Source organism: Arthroderma uncinatum, assembly GCF_011692745.1.
Source record: "Arthroderma uncinatum strain CBS 119779 chromosome Unknown scaffold5, whole genome shotgun sequence".
NCBI lineage: Eukaryota > Fungi > Ascomycota > Eurotiomycetes > Onygenales > Arthrodermataceae > Arthroderma > Arthroderma uncinatum.
The window spans coordinates 2,005,218-2,020,774 of NW_022983867.1; the positions used below are offsets into that span (position 1 = coordinate 2,005,218).

The 15,557-nt window shown below is 47.0% G+C and overlaps 4 protein-coding genes across 4 annotated transcripts; 2 read left to right on the forward strand and 2 right to left on the reverse strand.

Moving 5' to 3' along the window:
- GIQ15_07007 (uncharacterized protein) lies at window positions 1-1,753 on the forward strand (the record flags this gene model as incomplete). Its single annotated transcript, XM_033554424.1, has 6 exons — window positions 1-323; window positions 385-426; window positions 493-764; window positions 830-941; window positions 1,010-1,667; window positions 1,715-1,753. 6 exons carry the CDS (start codon window positions 1-3, stop codon window positions 1,751-1,753), a joined length of 1,446 nt encoding a protein of 481 aa, XP_033403939.1.
- Window positions 1,754-2,958: 1,205 nt separating this feature from the next.
- On the reverse strand, window positions 2,959-5,524 carry GIQ15_07008 (class I glutamine amidotransferase-like protein; the record flags this gene model as incomplete). Its single annotated transcript, XM_033554425.1, has 5 exons — window positions 2,959-3,609; window positions 4,110-4,251; window positions 4,746-4,903; window positions 4,976-5,235; window positions 5,287-5,524. 5 exons carry the CDS (start codon window positions 5,522-5,524, stop codon window positions 2,959-2,961), a joined length of 1,449 nt encoding a protein of 482 aa, XP_033403940.1.
- A 1,197-nt stretch (window positions 5,525-6,721) lies between these two features.
- GIQ15_07009 (uncharacterized protein) lies at window positions 6,722-9,833 on the reverse strand (the record flags this gene model as incomplete). Its single annotated transcript, XM_033554426.1, has 2 exons — window positions 6,722-9,141; window positions 9,203-9,833. The coding sequence occupies 2 exons, from the start codon at window positions 9,831-9,833 to the stop codon at window positions 6,722-6,724; spliced, it is 3,051 nt and encodes a 1,016-aa protein (XP_033403941.1).
- Window positions 9,834-10,276: 443 nt separating this feature from the next.
- On the forward strand, window positions 10,277-12,085 carry GIQ15_07010 (uncharacterized protein; the record flags this gene model as incomplete). The annotated part of the gene is made up of 1 exon (XM_033554427.1): window positions 10,277-12,085. One exon carries the CDS (start codon window positions 10,277-10,279, stop codon window positions 12,083-12,085), a length of 1,809 nt encoding a protein of 602 aa, XP_033403942.1.
- Window positions 12,086-15,557: the final 3,472 nt, after the last annotated feature.

The following is a 15,557-nucleotide window of genomic DNA, read 5'->3' on the forward strand; positions in this document are numbered from 1 at the left end:
ATGCCTTGGACTCATACTGTCCTCTCTCTTGCTCTGGTCGCTGGCAGCCTCGCTTCACCTATGATAGCCTCAACACATGCACGCTCCGAGGGAAAGATCGCCTGGGGCCCTTGTGAACTAGAAGGAACTCGTCCGATTCAGTGCGGCAATCTGAGCGTTCCCCTAGACTATAGCAACCGTGAATCGGGGGCAACTCTCAACCTCCAGCTTCTCAAAGTTCCCGCCCTTCACAGCCCCAAGAAGGGGAGTATATTGTTCAACTTTGGCGGACCGGGCCTGGGGTCACGAGCCTCATTGGCTGGCAGCGCTAAGGTGCTTCAAACGTAAGTCCACCCTTGCTCATATAGAAAAGGAAGTTATGGTCAATTGCTTACCATAATACAGTCTAACTGGCGGCTACTACGACCTGATCGCCCATGATCCACGGTAGGTGCCCTACTATAATTTTATGCTGGACTGGTCATTTAGGCATAGCTGACATTACCTGTCTAGTGGAACCGAAAACACTCTTACTTTTTCCTGTTTCAAAGAAAACAACGTGAGACTCGCTCAATTCACTAATAGTCGAGCTGGAGAGCTGGTTACCCCTGATGACAAAATGCCCCTGGGTAGACTCTGGTCCAGCCTCCTACTCCTCACTGATACCTGCGACAGATACCCTGAATCGAAGGAGAGGGGCCAGCTTATTAGCACTGCATTCACTGCTCGAGACTTGATGGAAATAGTTGACGCGGTTGAAGATGATGGCCTGTTACGTTACTGGGGTAAGTGCTCTTTGTCCCATGAGTATACTTATTTTCAAGACTTGCTAAGTACGTTTTGTTTTCAGGTTTATCATACGGTACAGCATTAGGAGCAACAGTTGCCGCGATGTTCCCTGATAGAATTGACCGCATTCTCCTAGATGGCGTTGTCAACCCTCATCAGTATCATCACGCATAGTATGTCTTCCTTTTGCCACCGTTTCTGTGATCTGATAACGTGCTGATACTTTGTCATTTGCTTTTAGTGATATCGAACTCTGGACAGACACGGACAAAGTATTCTCGGCCTTTTTTGAACAATGCATCGAGTCCCCTAACGAATGTGCTCTGGCAAGCCCAAACGCGATGGCTGATGGCCTGGAGACTAAGGTGTACAGCTTTCTAGACGATATCAAATACCAGCCGCTCGTATTCAATGGCACATTGATTGACCATAGCGTTGTAAAGAACTTGATTCGGCCAACGCTGTACAACCCCGCTACATGGCCTATTTTCTCTATGGCCTTAGACTCTCTTCTCAGTGGGAATTTGACCAAATTCTCCCAGCTTGCCACGTCGCTCTCTCCCCCCTGGGAGGGCGGGATCCCAACTGAGTCTCCTTTTGGAATTCCCTGCTCCGACAAAGATATAGGGAAAGATAGCTTCGATGAAATTATACCGACCCTTGAGGCACTCAACAAGAAGAGCAAACTTCTGGGCCAAGTTGGGACAGCTCTAGCAATGGTGTGCGCTCAGTGGAGGATTAAGGCCAAAGAACGTTACGAGGGTGATTTCAAAGTCAAGACAAAACATCCTATGCTTGTTATTGGCAATACCTATGATCCTGCTACGCCTCTCGTGTCTGCCCGAAACGCCAGCGCGACATTTCAAAACAGTATTCTACTAGAGCATGGCGGTTATGGCGTGAGTTATCCCCTTTGGCTGAATATCTTTTGAGATCTACATTATAGTTCTTGAAGCTCACGATTTTTACTAGCACTGCACCTTGAACCATGCCTCTGTTTGCACTGGTAAAGCTATCAAGGAGTACTTTATGAGAGGTATTTTACCATTGCCTAAAACAGTTTGCCAACCAGCTTACCCACCATTTGCAAACAAGACTTGGGATGATATTTTGGATCAGACCTAGGGCCACTATTGTGTACTTTCAATGTAACTTTGATATTTTTCATATAAATAATATATACTTTGAAATTAAAAGATATAGTTCAAAGAGAGAGGGAGACTGCCAATATTTCCACCTCTTTAACTCGTTTTACGGACTTCGACACAGGAAATAGTTAAGGTTCCCGCTCAGGTCCAGCAGCTGGGACAGTAGTTGGGGATGAGATACCAAATTTTTACCTATGCAGGCATACAGAACATGGGTGATGAAATGAGTCGGTTTGCCTTCCAATTGTCATATTTGGAGGTATAATTGGCTCATCTCCTGCAACGCTAAATATATGTGTAGCCCTCCCGCTGAAGTCATATAATACGTATAACGGGTGGATGCCATGGGGGTGGTATAAGCTGTTATGTAGGGAGGGACCCCGTTATGGCTCCTCTACGCGTCCCCCTTATATTACAATACCGTTACTCTGTCTACCTCTCTCGCCTGTTCAACAGTCGACGGTTATTATCTCTCAAGGAGATGCTGTCCAATATGTTACCACTCGAGGCCGTCTCAGCCGGGTTGGTTTCCGGCATGATCACCGCGGCTGTCCTCCTCAGTAGGCTCGCAGCTTGCCCTCTCGCAATTCATGTTCAGGACATGGTTTAGAAACTAATGGGACTTCTCCCTTACAACCAGCTCAGATCTTTATACCCCTGGCTCTCCGCTTATCCTACTTGGTTTACTCAGGGAGCGGAATTCCTCCATCGCCCTTTCTGCCATGCCCTAATAAAGGAATTCTTCCACTCTTCCCTCTGGCCTCGACTTCTCGATTTGGACTCTGCAGCAACAATACGCCAGCCTTCAGTCATGGCATTTATTGCATGGATCAGCACCCTTGCTACAGTCTTGTTTGGTGTTACCACTAGAGGTCCGGATTAAATTACTACTGATTGTGTAAACTAGCACTCAACGTTGTATTTACTCCAATGGACTAATAATAGCCAACTATAGCTAGTAGATGAGAGTAGACGTAGAGGCATATAACAGCATACCCTTGGTTAGATCTGACAGTCAATAACACATGGATGGTAGTAAATCTTAATAAACTGGGTATGCTTCATCGCCCAAAGCTGGATCCCAGCCTGGACATTCAACCTCCATTTCTTCAAGATGATACATAGCCCCTATCCACAATAGACCAGCCTTCATCCAGCCACGATACTCTCTATGGGTAGCAAAGGGTGCTCGCCTTGGAGGTTTATTGGGATCAGGTGGGTCATAATCGCGACCAACTGCCTTCACATATGGTATCGGCTGCTTGGGGGAAGCCGAAGAACAATTGAATAACCGTTCTGCCTCAGATACATCCTCTGGGGCATCATTGATAATAGAGTATATCACTTCCTCATCAATCACAAGGCAGATCCAGTCATGAACACCCCAAGAGAACTCCTCATAGGCTCCTTGGTTAAATAGGTCAACACTATCCCTAACACGGTTGGTAAAATCGTCGCGGACTTGATTAATCGAGAGTCCGTTGTAGAGGGTAGCATTGTTCATGTACCAGAGATGCGGTGCCGCCCATTTCCCACCCTTTGTGCAGCCTGGAGATGGTGAGTTACTCATATAATTCTCGAGCTTGGTGGTAACGGAATCCCAGACAGCGTTTGACTCGGGAGTATAAACAGTCCGATAGGTGATATATCCCCAGGGCTGTGCTTCCGGGTCCGATGCTGCCATAATCGTAGGCTAAATAAATAATTAAAACCTAGTAGTAGAAAAAGAGTCACGTCTTATTTGACTTACATAGCTCTGGTGTCCTAAAAACTGCTCTGTATCTAGGTATACCTAAGAAGAAAGGTGGCATATAGACCGTACCTAGGATGTTTCAAGACGATGGTTTGAATCTCCCTACCCGTCTTCCCGACCTTCACGCCAAGCCAACAGATACAGGCATCTTCCAGGCACAAGGCCTCAATAAAGATCTTGCCATCACGGGCTGTAGATAGTGTTCTCTAGCCGTGGACGACTTGTTAAAAAACCGAGAGCTTCATGGTAAGGAGCTGCTTTTCTATGGCTGTCCAATCAATATTAGTGTTATCAAATCACCCGGTAAGATCACACTAGGAGCGATCGTTCACTAATACCACAACCGCAGTGTCATCTAGCCTGACACATTAGTTACTAGTAGGATTTCGAGTTCAACTGTATCTTCAAAGAGTACCCTGATGGATTCTCTTCTACTCAACGCAGCGCGCCTTCCCTGACATTCCTCCGCCAATGGACCGGTCAAACCCTTCTTGTGCTCCTTGCTGGCCAGGTCGGAGCTTCAACATGAAGGGCCACTTGTCGATGATAGAGTGGTTATCCTTCATCGCAGCGCCATCTTCGCTGTGTTTGGAACAAAACTCAACTTCTTTGTTGTGAAAGCGGTTTGATTATGGCGTTGAGAGTCGCTGAAAGGACCGAAACTGTTGCTGAGACGGTCGTATGAAATTCTATCAGACGTGTGAGGCTCGATGAAGTATTAATAACTTTTAAATATTAGTATAGGGAGATTATTATCAAGACTGTTATCAATATGCTAAGAGACAATATTTCATCGGCACTATATAGTACTCTAGATTCGTAGTCGAGAAAATAAGGCTTAAGTATTGCTTGGTTATTAATAGTATTTCGGCTACTTAGGCGAGTTTATCTTTCTAAGAGTATAGAATAAGAATAAATCAGAAGCCTTTATAAGAATTAACGCTTATGGATCATTTTCTAACAAGAATTTCAAGAAGCTAGCCCCAACGGTCACGCCATCATGCGGATTATTTACTCGATTCCTTCCATCCTGGTATGTTGTATAACCCAGTACTGATTCTCGCCTGTCTAGGAACCCGCTGGCAATTTTTGTGTTGTACTCCGGATGCCCTTGTAAAGTAATGACACGGTTCTTGACATAGATACCTTGCACATCGCAAAGATCCGAGTGGCCAAGCTTCTCAACATACGGTGGGTACCGTGGGAGAATGTCGCGATGCATCTGATGAAGCGCCTGTCAGGATATTCTCGTTAGTACTGTCCAGCGCCTCCAGAGCCGTTGCTTCATGAACCTGATGGAACATACTAGTGAATCCTGTTCGAAGACTTGCTTCCCTCTCTCTGTTAGTACCATAGGGGTAACAGAGACCTCCCAGCCGGCATCATTCCTTTCTGGCATAACTCCATATGCGCGTCCGACGATCTGATGCCCAAAGCAGACAGCCATTATCCGAACCCGAGATTGGTTTTGCAGCATTACTTTGATGAAGTCGACGAGCTTTGATATCCAGTCATTTTCACCTGGCGTGAAAGAATCATATCCTTGCACCAACAATGAGAAGTGAGCTGCATGGCCGTCACTGGGCAAGAGGGCGAGACATTTCTTGGGTCACTTACGACTGCCTGTCAAGAATACTGCATCGATACTTTCGGTGTCTGGATATTCTTGCTTGTTTACCACATCGTAGGAAGAAATGTCGAGACTGGGTCGGTCATAGAGACCGCTCGCTTCGAGTTTTGATGCACCGGCCTCAAGGAACTTTTTGTATACATTGCTAATGCTACCGTAGTCCTTCTTAGTCTCTCCGGTCAGCTCATCACACTCGAGGATTGCAATACGCAGAGGCGGAAGCATAGTGTCTGATTGATCAATGCTTTGACTGTGTTGGTGATTGTGTCCTCAATCAAGTTCCAAGGACAGCTTTAATTCAGATTTTCATGTCAAAAGTCCTTTACGCCTAAACCCCGTAGACTTTAGCTTACTGTAAATGCAGCTTGCTTACTCTTTAGACAAGGACTTCTGTCAAATGTAGTTAGATATAGCTACTTAGTCAGATCTCACTACTACCTTTCGGAGATGACCAAATAGATTATCTGGGGAGTCCAGGAGGCTGAGCAGAAAATGTGCAGACTCAGCTTCCTAAACCTTGTCAAACATAGTGACGGATTTATTGCTACTGTCAACTTGTGAGATTATTTTGCAAAGTTGCTTCCACCTATCGTTGTTTGGGGTAAGGGTTATGGAATTGGTCCAGCCAACAATTTCACCAGCAAGGACTTGTCTTGGACGAGATGAACGGAGAGCGGCCCGGTTTGTCAAGCGCTCTGTCGCTAACTCAGAGTCGTTAATAAGAATGATAGTCTGACTCATGGTGGTTACGGAGCTAATTGGGCCTACGATTGCATGAAGTCTTGTAAGTCACTGTCGTATTTGATTAGTTCGAGTTCACGCACCATATAAGTCCTTGTGCTTCAACCAGTGAAAAGATTCAAGGACATCAGATTTGGGCATATCATTGATGTTGCCCAGTAAAAACACGCCCTTGGGCCCCGGAGGCAGTGGTAGGCCATTTCACTTTGGTCGTCCGACTATGCCAAAGAAAACGCTTAGTGCGATATGGGAAGCAATTCCCATAAGTGACGTGGTACTGCGAGTTCGGGTTCAGAGCTTGGTTATAGGCGGGTATTCAGCGCAGCGAAAAGAGTATCATGAATTGTTTGTCTATCCTTAAGTAGCTAAGAATAATGTTTAGTATCTCCTGACATGTGTAGGGTTTCCTGCTATCCCTCAATTGGTCCGTTAATTTTTGAATCAGATGCCATAAGGTATTAGCTATACACACGCAAAATTGCTTAGTAGATAACTGCTTACTACTTACTTCTCCAACCGTCGTGGAGTAAGCAGACACTAAGCAATACAGCCCCTAAACAAGACTATATATGCAAGAAGAAAGATAGTTCCTTTTCTTCAGCCAATGATAGTAGACACGTTTAAAGTATACTGTAGTTCACCACCTAACGCACAATATCACAATAATTAACAAATTGGAAATCATCGGTCCAAGTTTAGGTCTCGCAACTTGGTGTTCCTCTGGGCATTCGCCAGCCCCTCAAGCATCCGTACAGCGACTGCGCCGACCTCCTTAGCCAATTCAATGTCCACCGTTCTCTGGTCAATCTCCAGATCGGCCGCAACGGCCCCACTGCTTGTTGGCCGAACTCTCCAGACCATCCCTACCGACTGTGCCTGACCAGTAAGCCTGTCGTGAACCTCCCAGTTAGCCGGCATCTGTGGCATGTAGAGAAAAGCCTGCACCGACGACCTGAAATGCTCCATGGGATAAATCGATGTGTCAAGTGACTGGCACAAGGTTTCAAGCTCCGCAACACGGAGCAGCGTACTGTGCAACTCTGCCAGCCATTCGTGTACCGTTGCTTCGGCGGGAATGCCCGTGGTAAACGGTACGCGGCAGTTCATTGCCGCTACAAGAGTTGGTGCTGGCGGCCAAGGGATCATCCGACCGGAGCGACTAAGATAGAATGAAGCAAAACTGGAGCGTGAGTACTTAGCCAAAACAAGTGCCCACGCAGCGAAGATTAATGTCGCGCTTGAAATGTTGTTCGTGCGCACTGACGCTTCGATGGACTTCAAAGTCTCCCCGGTCGTGAATGTCAGACTTCGCCAGGCGTTGCCTTCGAAAGATGCCTGTGGCGGTCGAAAGTCAAACAAAGGTTGCTCATAAAGCGGCTTCATCATGCGATTCCAGTATTCAGTAGCTGCACCTAGGTTGTCCTCCTTGTACTTTTGCATGAAGCGCGAGAAGTCTTGAAGGCGAGGTCCGGGGGTCACTTTTCCCTTTGCGAGAGCGCGCTCTAAATCACGCATGACAATAATTCCAGAGAATATGTCGTGGAGGACGTGGTGTACACGCCAGACGAAACCTATGGCCTGACGACTGGGCGCGTAGACGCAGGTCATATGGCAATATGGCACTTCAAGACTGGAATCTGGGAGATTCTTGAGACTGTTGTGGTGTGTCCAAACCTGTTCCTCAACAGACACCAGAGCACTGTCAAACTCTTCGGCTGCGACACTGACCTCTTCCCAGTCAAAGTTGACACGGTCAAGGTCATGGAGCGTCCAGCTTTGCAGGTCGTATCGCGTTTTGAAGATGCTGTGGCCGGCAAGAGTGGCTGTCCAAGCGACTCGCAATTCGCTTGGGGTTGGGACTGATTCTCGTGGCCCAACGAACCTGGCGCTGGCTATTTGGCAATTAGTCGCTGGGTTACGTTGCGACTGGGTCAGCATAAGTCTGTGCAGGTCGGTAACTGGCGCTGCTTCGAACTCGGTCTGCACAGTACCATTGGAATCGGGTGCCTCATTCTGTTCGTTGATCTTTGTAAGTTTCTCTTCCAGGTGGTCGATGGTATCTCCTCTAAGAACGTCTATTATGGGGATGGCGTAACCTTGCTGCCTCAGGAGCCTTGACAGCTGGATAGCTGCCAGGGAGTGGCCTCCAAGGTGGGAGAAAGACGATGTCCTGTCGAGGCCGCTGAGGGGAACTTGAAGGCACTTGGTGAAAGCCCACCGCAGCGCATCATAAGGTGAAGTACACACCATGGTGTCAAGCAGCGCGTTCTCTTTAACCATTCTGTCTTCTAGTCCAGAGCTCAGCGCAGCTCGATCGACCTTTCCATGTGCGGTGAGAGGGAATTGGTCCAACGCTAATATCTCGTCCGGGACCACAAACGGGTCATAATTCTCTCTCATGAACGCGCGCAGCTCCTCAAGATCGACCGTCGCTGGCTGCACAAATCCCATAATCTTACCACGCCACACGAAAGCGGAAGCTGCTCGAACGTCGGTGAACCGAAGCATCCCTGACTCGACTTCTGTCTCCAAGTTGACGAGAAATCCTCGGTTCTTCACTATGCGGTCCGCTCGACCTACCCATGATAGTCCATTTTTGGTTTTTCGGGCCAAATCACCAGTCCGGTATACGCGCCTCCCATTCCAGTCAATGAACCTCTTGGCTGTGAGCTCTGGGTTATTCAGGTATCCCGCAGCCAAACACGGACCACTTATCAAGATCTCGCCCATGTCGCTTTCTTGCAAATCTTCGTTGACGAGAAAGACTTCCACTCCAGTGTTGAACACGCCCATGTCTGGCTCCGTGCCTTCAGGAATTGTCCCGTAAGCGATGTTAATGGTCGCCTCTGTCGGGCCGTAGGTGTGGATTACTCTTCGCGTAGGAGTAATCCATTGACGCGCTATTTCAAAGTTGGCCAATTCGGCACCCAAAAAGACACTGCGGACTTTGTCATAAGATCCGGCTGGATCCAAGGTCGCAAACATGGACGGGGTCACTATCAGAGTGGTGCAGGTAGTGGCAATTTCAGGAAACGTTGACGATGAAGCCATGACCAAGGTTCCGCCCTTTGTGATTGTTGACCAGATAATGGCAGCACATGCTGGGGCAAGTTTTAGCTAACGGGAAGTCTCATGCTTAGGGTGATCTTGAAGCTTGCTTACCGTCAAACGAGATGCAGATGGCCAGTAGCACACGGTCACCAGGAACTGTGTTATTAGTATTATCAGTTGCCAGTGTAGCAAACAGAGAGAGGGCCTGATGATATATCATCACCCCCTTTGGCTTCCCCGTGGTTCCCGACGTAAACATGACATACACAAGCGCTTTCGTGTTGAGACTCCTGCGGATGGCGTCCAGTTGGCTGAGAGTATCATCCTCGTCATCGAACGACGATTGAAGCCATCGCTCCTGAAAATACACAACTGCTGGCACACCTCGTGTGTCCAGCTGGCTTGTCCCAATGACCACTTGCGGTGAGATATCACGGAGCGTGGCGTCGATTCTCGCCTTGCTCCAAGCTTCCATATCAACCGGTATGTAGCAAGCGCCGACCCTGAGAACGCCCAAGATAGCTGGAACAAGCTCGAGAGACATCCGGGAAAGGATGGGAATCATGTCGCCGGATCTAACACCAACTGAGAGCAGAGCTTTGCTGACATGGAGTGATGCATCTCGGAGGCGTGCGAAAGTAAGTCTTTGTCCGTTCCACTCGACTGCAGTGGCCTCTGGTGTTCTCGTCGCCCAGGCATCGAAGAGGTCGACGACCGTTGTTTCCAGGTGGTCAATCGCCATTCTGAAGTCTCTTTGGCTTCTCCGAATACTAGCAGAAGAAAAGAAAGGCAGTGCTTCTATTGCTACACTGCGTCGAAAGGAAAAAAACACTTCGTTCAGGCCAGTCAGATAAGGTGGCGCTCAGAGAACTAGTTAGTTAGGTGATTCCCATCAAGCCTACTTAGAGCACTGCGTTTGTTGCTTTCTACGCATCACTCAGCGCAGCGAGAGGGGGGGGGGGGGGGGGGGGGGGGGGGTAAGCGTAGGGGGAATAGTAAACTTGGAAGCGTAGAAGTAATAGTAAGCGTAGGTAGGGGGAATAGTAAGCGTATGGAGGAATAGTAAGCATCACGGCGGTGCAAATCATGGCAAAGGTTCAGGTAAGAAGTTGCATCGGATATTTATCTAAGCAGGAAATATTCCCGTTGGTAGAATTCATCGTTTTCGTCTGAAACGGCGCCAAAATGAAGTTCCTCATCAGCACGCACGTACAAAAGTTCCGTTCTGTGCTCGGCGATGACTCTTCGCAGGTTTGCTTCTACCAACACGATTCCGGCCTCGAAACGCAAATTAACAGTCTCGATGTGATAGATGTGTGGATATGCGAAGGTCACGAAGTCACCGAGGTGCTGGTGGATCGGTGGTTAGACCGCAACAGGGGCTCACCAAAAACGCTGCTAGTCCACGACGCTAAGCTGATACCCGATCTCGAGAACCTCTGCAGGGGCCGCGTGGTTGAGATCCAAGCGATATCAAGCCAGGAGCAAGGAGAGCCGTCATGGGTGGTGTCGACTCTTCGGGTGGCAGAGATGCTCTACGCGCGCAGTCGTGCCCGCGGCGCAGTTGTTCACAAGAAAGTCATCTCTGACCTCCGCACCAAAAAGACGGTCTTACTTGTTGGAGCAGGGATCATGAACCTTGTGGCAGCAGAGTTCCTCGCTGTCCGCGGGTTTCAAGTGCGAATTGTCGACGCCAGCCCAGATCCCCGTACTTGCAAGGACTGGACTCGCCAAGGTGCCACACATGGAGGCGGCGACGCTCGTATGTTCTCCTATACTGAAGCGGATAGCTACAATGAGAGAGCTGGCGACATCTATCAAGATATGCGGCATGTTTTTCGAAAAACTGCTCTCACTGGGGGCTGGAGCATGAAACCACCCTCGGGTTTCAGCGCTGCTGAGCTTGCTTGGGTCAATGCTTTTGAGCAAGTTCCAACTTGGTTGGCGCAGACTATGAAAGAAGATATTTACTATGTCAACAGGGAAGCTGGAAAGCTCTGGGCTGAATACATGGACCGCGCTCCAGAGCTCTTCGAAGGGGTTTCACTTTACACCGACGTCCTGCGCTTATATGCCGAAGAAGTCGCTCTGACTGCGGCTTATAAGCTAAACCGAGGCCTCGGGGCGGTCGTTGACGAGTTTTCCCAACCGGAACTTCTGAGAGAATATACCAGTTTTTGTGCGGCTGCCAAATCGAATGACCTCGCTGGTGGATTCACCGTACAAGGATTTACACTCCGTATTCACTCGTTTGTGGAAAAATTGATCGACCGAATAACCGAGTTTGGTGGAGTGTTCACCTGGGACTGCTGCGTGCAGCGAATTCGACGTAACGCTTTTGGTGAGGTGACTGCGCTAGAATCTCAGCTAGGTCCTCTCCAAGCGGACAATTTCGTGATAAGCACAGGGGTTACGCGGAACGGTTTGCTTGACGGAACGGCCTCGGAGAACCTTATGCACGGGGTGTTGGGCGTGTGGCTACAGATTCCCAACTTGGATCCGATGTTAAGAAACTCCATCAAAATCCATCGCCGCGGTTATCTTGTCGAAGACATTAATGTTACTGTATCGAGAGATGTTAAAACGGGCGAAGAAATTCTTATATTGGGGGGTGGATATGGGTACGTTGGGCTGGATTACCCGGCACCGGAGTCTCCAGAAATGCAAGCACTTTTCAAGGAGCTCGAGGAAGTGGCACACATATACTTCCCTGCGGGATACCGGCGCGCGAAGGAGCGAGGTACACTGTGGCCGAATGGAGAGCGGAAATTTTGCATTCGGCCGTTCACTTGTACAGGTTTGGGTATCTTTGAAGATATTCCCACTGAAAGTGGTGGACATCTCATCATAACTGGCGGAAACAACACAGGAGGATTTGCCCAAGCCCCAGCCATTGCAAGAGCGATATGTCGATCTATGGTTGGTGAGCAAGACCCAATTCATGTTCTCTTTAATCCTTATCGCAGCAAGCTTGTCGCTCAGGAGAAGCACTAGGAAAGTCTTTTCAAGTCGTACAGATCATGATCTACATTCATAGGCTGAGTTAGTTAACTTAAAATTAGCACACAATTTCGGAGGAAGCATTTGCCATACCTTTCAATAATTAGCAACCTTTTTCGCAGGCACAGCCCGGTCAACTAGGTTTTATCACACTAGCCGTTTGGGACAAGGAAGAGACTTATGATGAGCACCCAGCGACCTATATATACTACCTGATTGACTAGAAAGTTACTCTTAATAATCGAACTATTTCAAGGGTTACAGAGCCAAATTTAGTAATAACGCCAAGTACGTAGATAACAAAACATTCTAGAAGAAAAGGTAAAGAAGGTTAAATGCCATAAGGTATTCCACTTTGACGGTACCTCTATTATAACATCGGCGGTAAATAGCTATTCACAGCAGGATCTCCACAAGCAGTTTGAGACTGATATTGATTGGACAGTTATAGAAAAACAGCTCCTTACGTGGGGTAAGTTATTTCTCAATGACAAGAAGCTTAGGCTGGATATTTCTATTAACTATATAGCTGAGGACAATACGGCTTCACCAAGAAAAGGTGACAAAAGAGGCACCGGGCCAGTCACCAAGACCTGAACAAGACGCACAGATTAATGCGGAACGCAGTTCGGGGGGCAGTTTATTTGGCGTAACGTGTATAAGAAGATACATTGCACTAGCCCGCCACGCTAAAGCTTAGAGGGGCACTGCTGGCAAGGCCCTGCGGGAAAGAAGCACTACAGGCTCCGAACACATCATCTAAAGAGTCTTATTTAGTTTATTAAAGAGGGCAATGACCTAGAGATTCATGGTGACATCCCTAACACCATCCAAGAACAGCTCTATAGAGAGGAGCAGCAGTGGCTCGAAAGGTAGTAAAAGATTAGACCATCCAAAGATGAGTCGGCTTATCCACCTATTAATATCCATTTTCTACCAAGGCAATCTCCTCAGCCGTCCATAATAGCAACGCCGGACGGTACTCCATCCTTGCTTCCTATTTCAAATGCTGGCTCTGTCGACCCCATCATCATCCCCGAGATTCCCTTGGATAGAGCTGTGAGGGAACATAGCAGCTGGCAGCAGCCATGAGTGGACGGACTGCACAGAGCTCAAGGATGATATCGAAAGAGCGTGTAGTCCCGCGATGGCCGAGCTATCCATGTTCCCCAACACCGTTATCCCCATTCCCCAAGTTTGAGAAGAACATTCTGCGTAGATATCAAGCGAGACAAGTAGGCAGTCAGCCTAACGCATGCACGCCTCCAGTTGGGATAGAGTGGCATGCAGAGTAATCAAATAATGCGTGATATGTTCGGTAACTTGCCATACTTCCGCGGCTCGTATCAATACCTCCGACGTAGGTAGGTAGGGATATTTATACGGTCAGCGCCGACCCCAGCAGTTCACAGCTTGCATCTCTACGCCGTACCCACGACAACGTTTCCCTAGCACGCATCGGACTCCGGCAGGGTGACCCCCAGACATCGTCTTTGCTTTTCCAATATACCCATGCTCCATGGCCCTGTCGAAGAGAGCGGTGGCTTCGATCCAGTCGTATCGTGCGAAAGCGATGGCTGTTGCGCGCTGAACCCCTTGCTCGGCCCCACATTGACATACAATAAGATATTTGTTCCCGCTTTTGCGCCTTGTATACGGCCAACCCAGGACTTGATTATATGGAGTCTCCTTCACTAACCTTCTTCATCCTAGATGACTTGGCTGCTTCATCGTAGGATGTAAATTGACTATTCTAGCTGGGCTGGCCAGTTAGTATGGGAAACTAGAGAATTGGCCATAGTAAAGAGACGCGTTTAGGCCAGTACCAAATAGTAAGTATACTCCGTAAGGGAGGCAAATAAGAGATGGATGATAGAATTTTAAGGGTCTTAATATAGGTTATGTTACATCTAGCTCGTGCCTTAGTCTTTATTAAGCCAAGCTAAATATGTGTGCGCTCCGATAACTTGTCTACGGCTGGCAAGGTATCTTAGCTTTGTGCCTGGGCAATATATATTCGCCGTAGATACGAGCAGGAGTGTGCCCTTGCCCATGCAGCGCAGAAAAAGGAATTTAAGGTTATTACTCCGTACTTCTAGATACTAGGCCTTGAATCCACTGTAATGAGGCGGCATTGGACGAGTATATAGCCTGGGTCTATGGAGTATATGTACGTAAATATGTACTCTGTAGTCAGCTGGCAGCGCAGCTGCGTTGTAACAAGACAGGGGCACATGCTCTACAATGTGCTGGGCTAAGCAATAAGGTACAAGGAAGGCGGCGAAATGCGGGTTTCCTTCTAGCTTATAGAGGCAACGGGCTAAGGTGGAAAAGCCGCGGCGTAGAGATTAACGTCAATAGTTACTACAAAGCGACAGAATTAAACGTAGGCGGTATTATATGAAGGGGTGGCGCACACAACGAGGATGGGGTATTCGAGCAAGAGCCAAGGCAATCAAGAAAAAAAGCAAGGGGAGAAAAGTGGAGAAAGGTGAAACGGCGGTGGCCGCAAGAACGGAGAGTCCGAGACGCCAACAGGCAAGGATTAAAAAAAAACGGGCAGGGGAGAAGAATATATTGACTTTACTAAATTAACCTTTACAAATATATATAGGAAATTTTAGTATTTATTAATTATATAAATAAAATGGATTAGTTTTTATTAAATTTATTATATTATATAACTTTATATAGTGTTTAGCTTTTTAAAATAAATAAATAATTATTAAAAATTAAAAATATAAAGAAATAAATATTATTAACTTATTATTATATATTTAAATATAATATTAAATATTTAAAAATCAAAAATTTAAATAAAGTCTTATAATCTTATTTAAATATTATTAAAAAAAATTATTTAAATAAAAAAAATATTATATGAAAACTATTATTAAAATTAACTATTAATTACTAATATATATATATATATATAAAGATTTAAAATAGCTAATAAATTTAATAACTATTATCTTTATTTATTCTATATTTATTTTAAACTTCTAGTTCTATAGTTTTACATTTGTTATATCTTATTGCTATTCTAATATATTCTACAGAGATAGTTTTTATAAGGTATAAGTCAAGACCCCAGCTCTGCACTGGGGTGGTTTTGCCCGGATACGTAACGAAGAGATGAACCGTGGACGGATGGGGAAGATACTGTATGGTTGACGCTGAGAACAACTGCTGGCCCCTGGAACCCCGGGGGCCCTACTGGGTTATATGGGCTGCACCGGGTGCAGCCCCTGAACCCCTTTCCTGTATTGCTCGGACCCTGGCGCCTGGCGTGCCCGGTTCTCGGGTCACTGACCGACATTCCGCGGGTGCAGGTGTGCCCATAACAGTATATCTCATTCTTGGCACTTGCGCACTCGCATTCTCTATAAAACCTTGCTCGAAATACTCTTAAATTCAATACTTGGACAAGCCGCGTTTCATTAAATCTAAGTGATATTACATATTA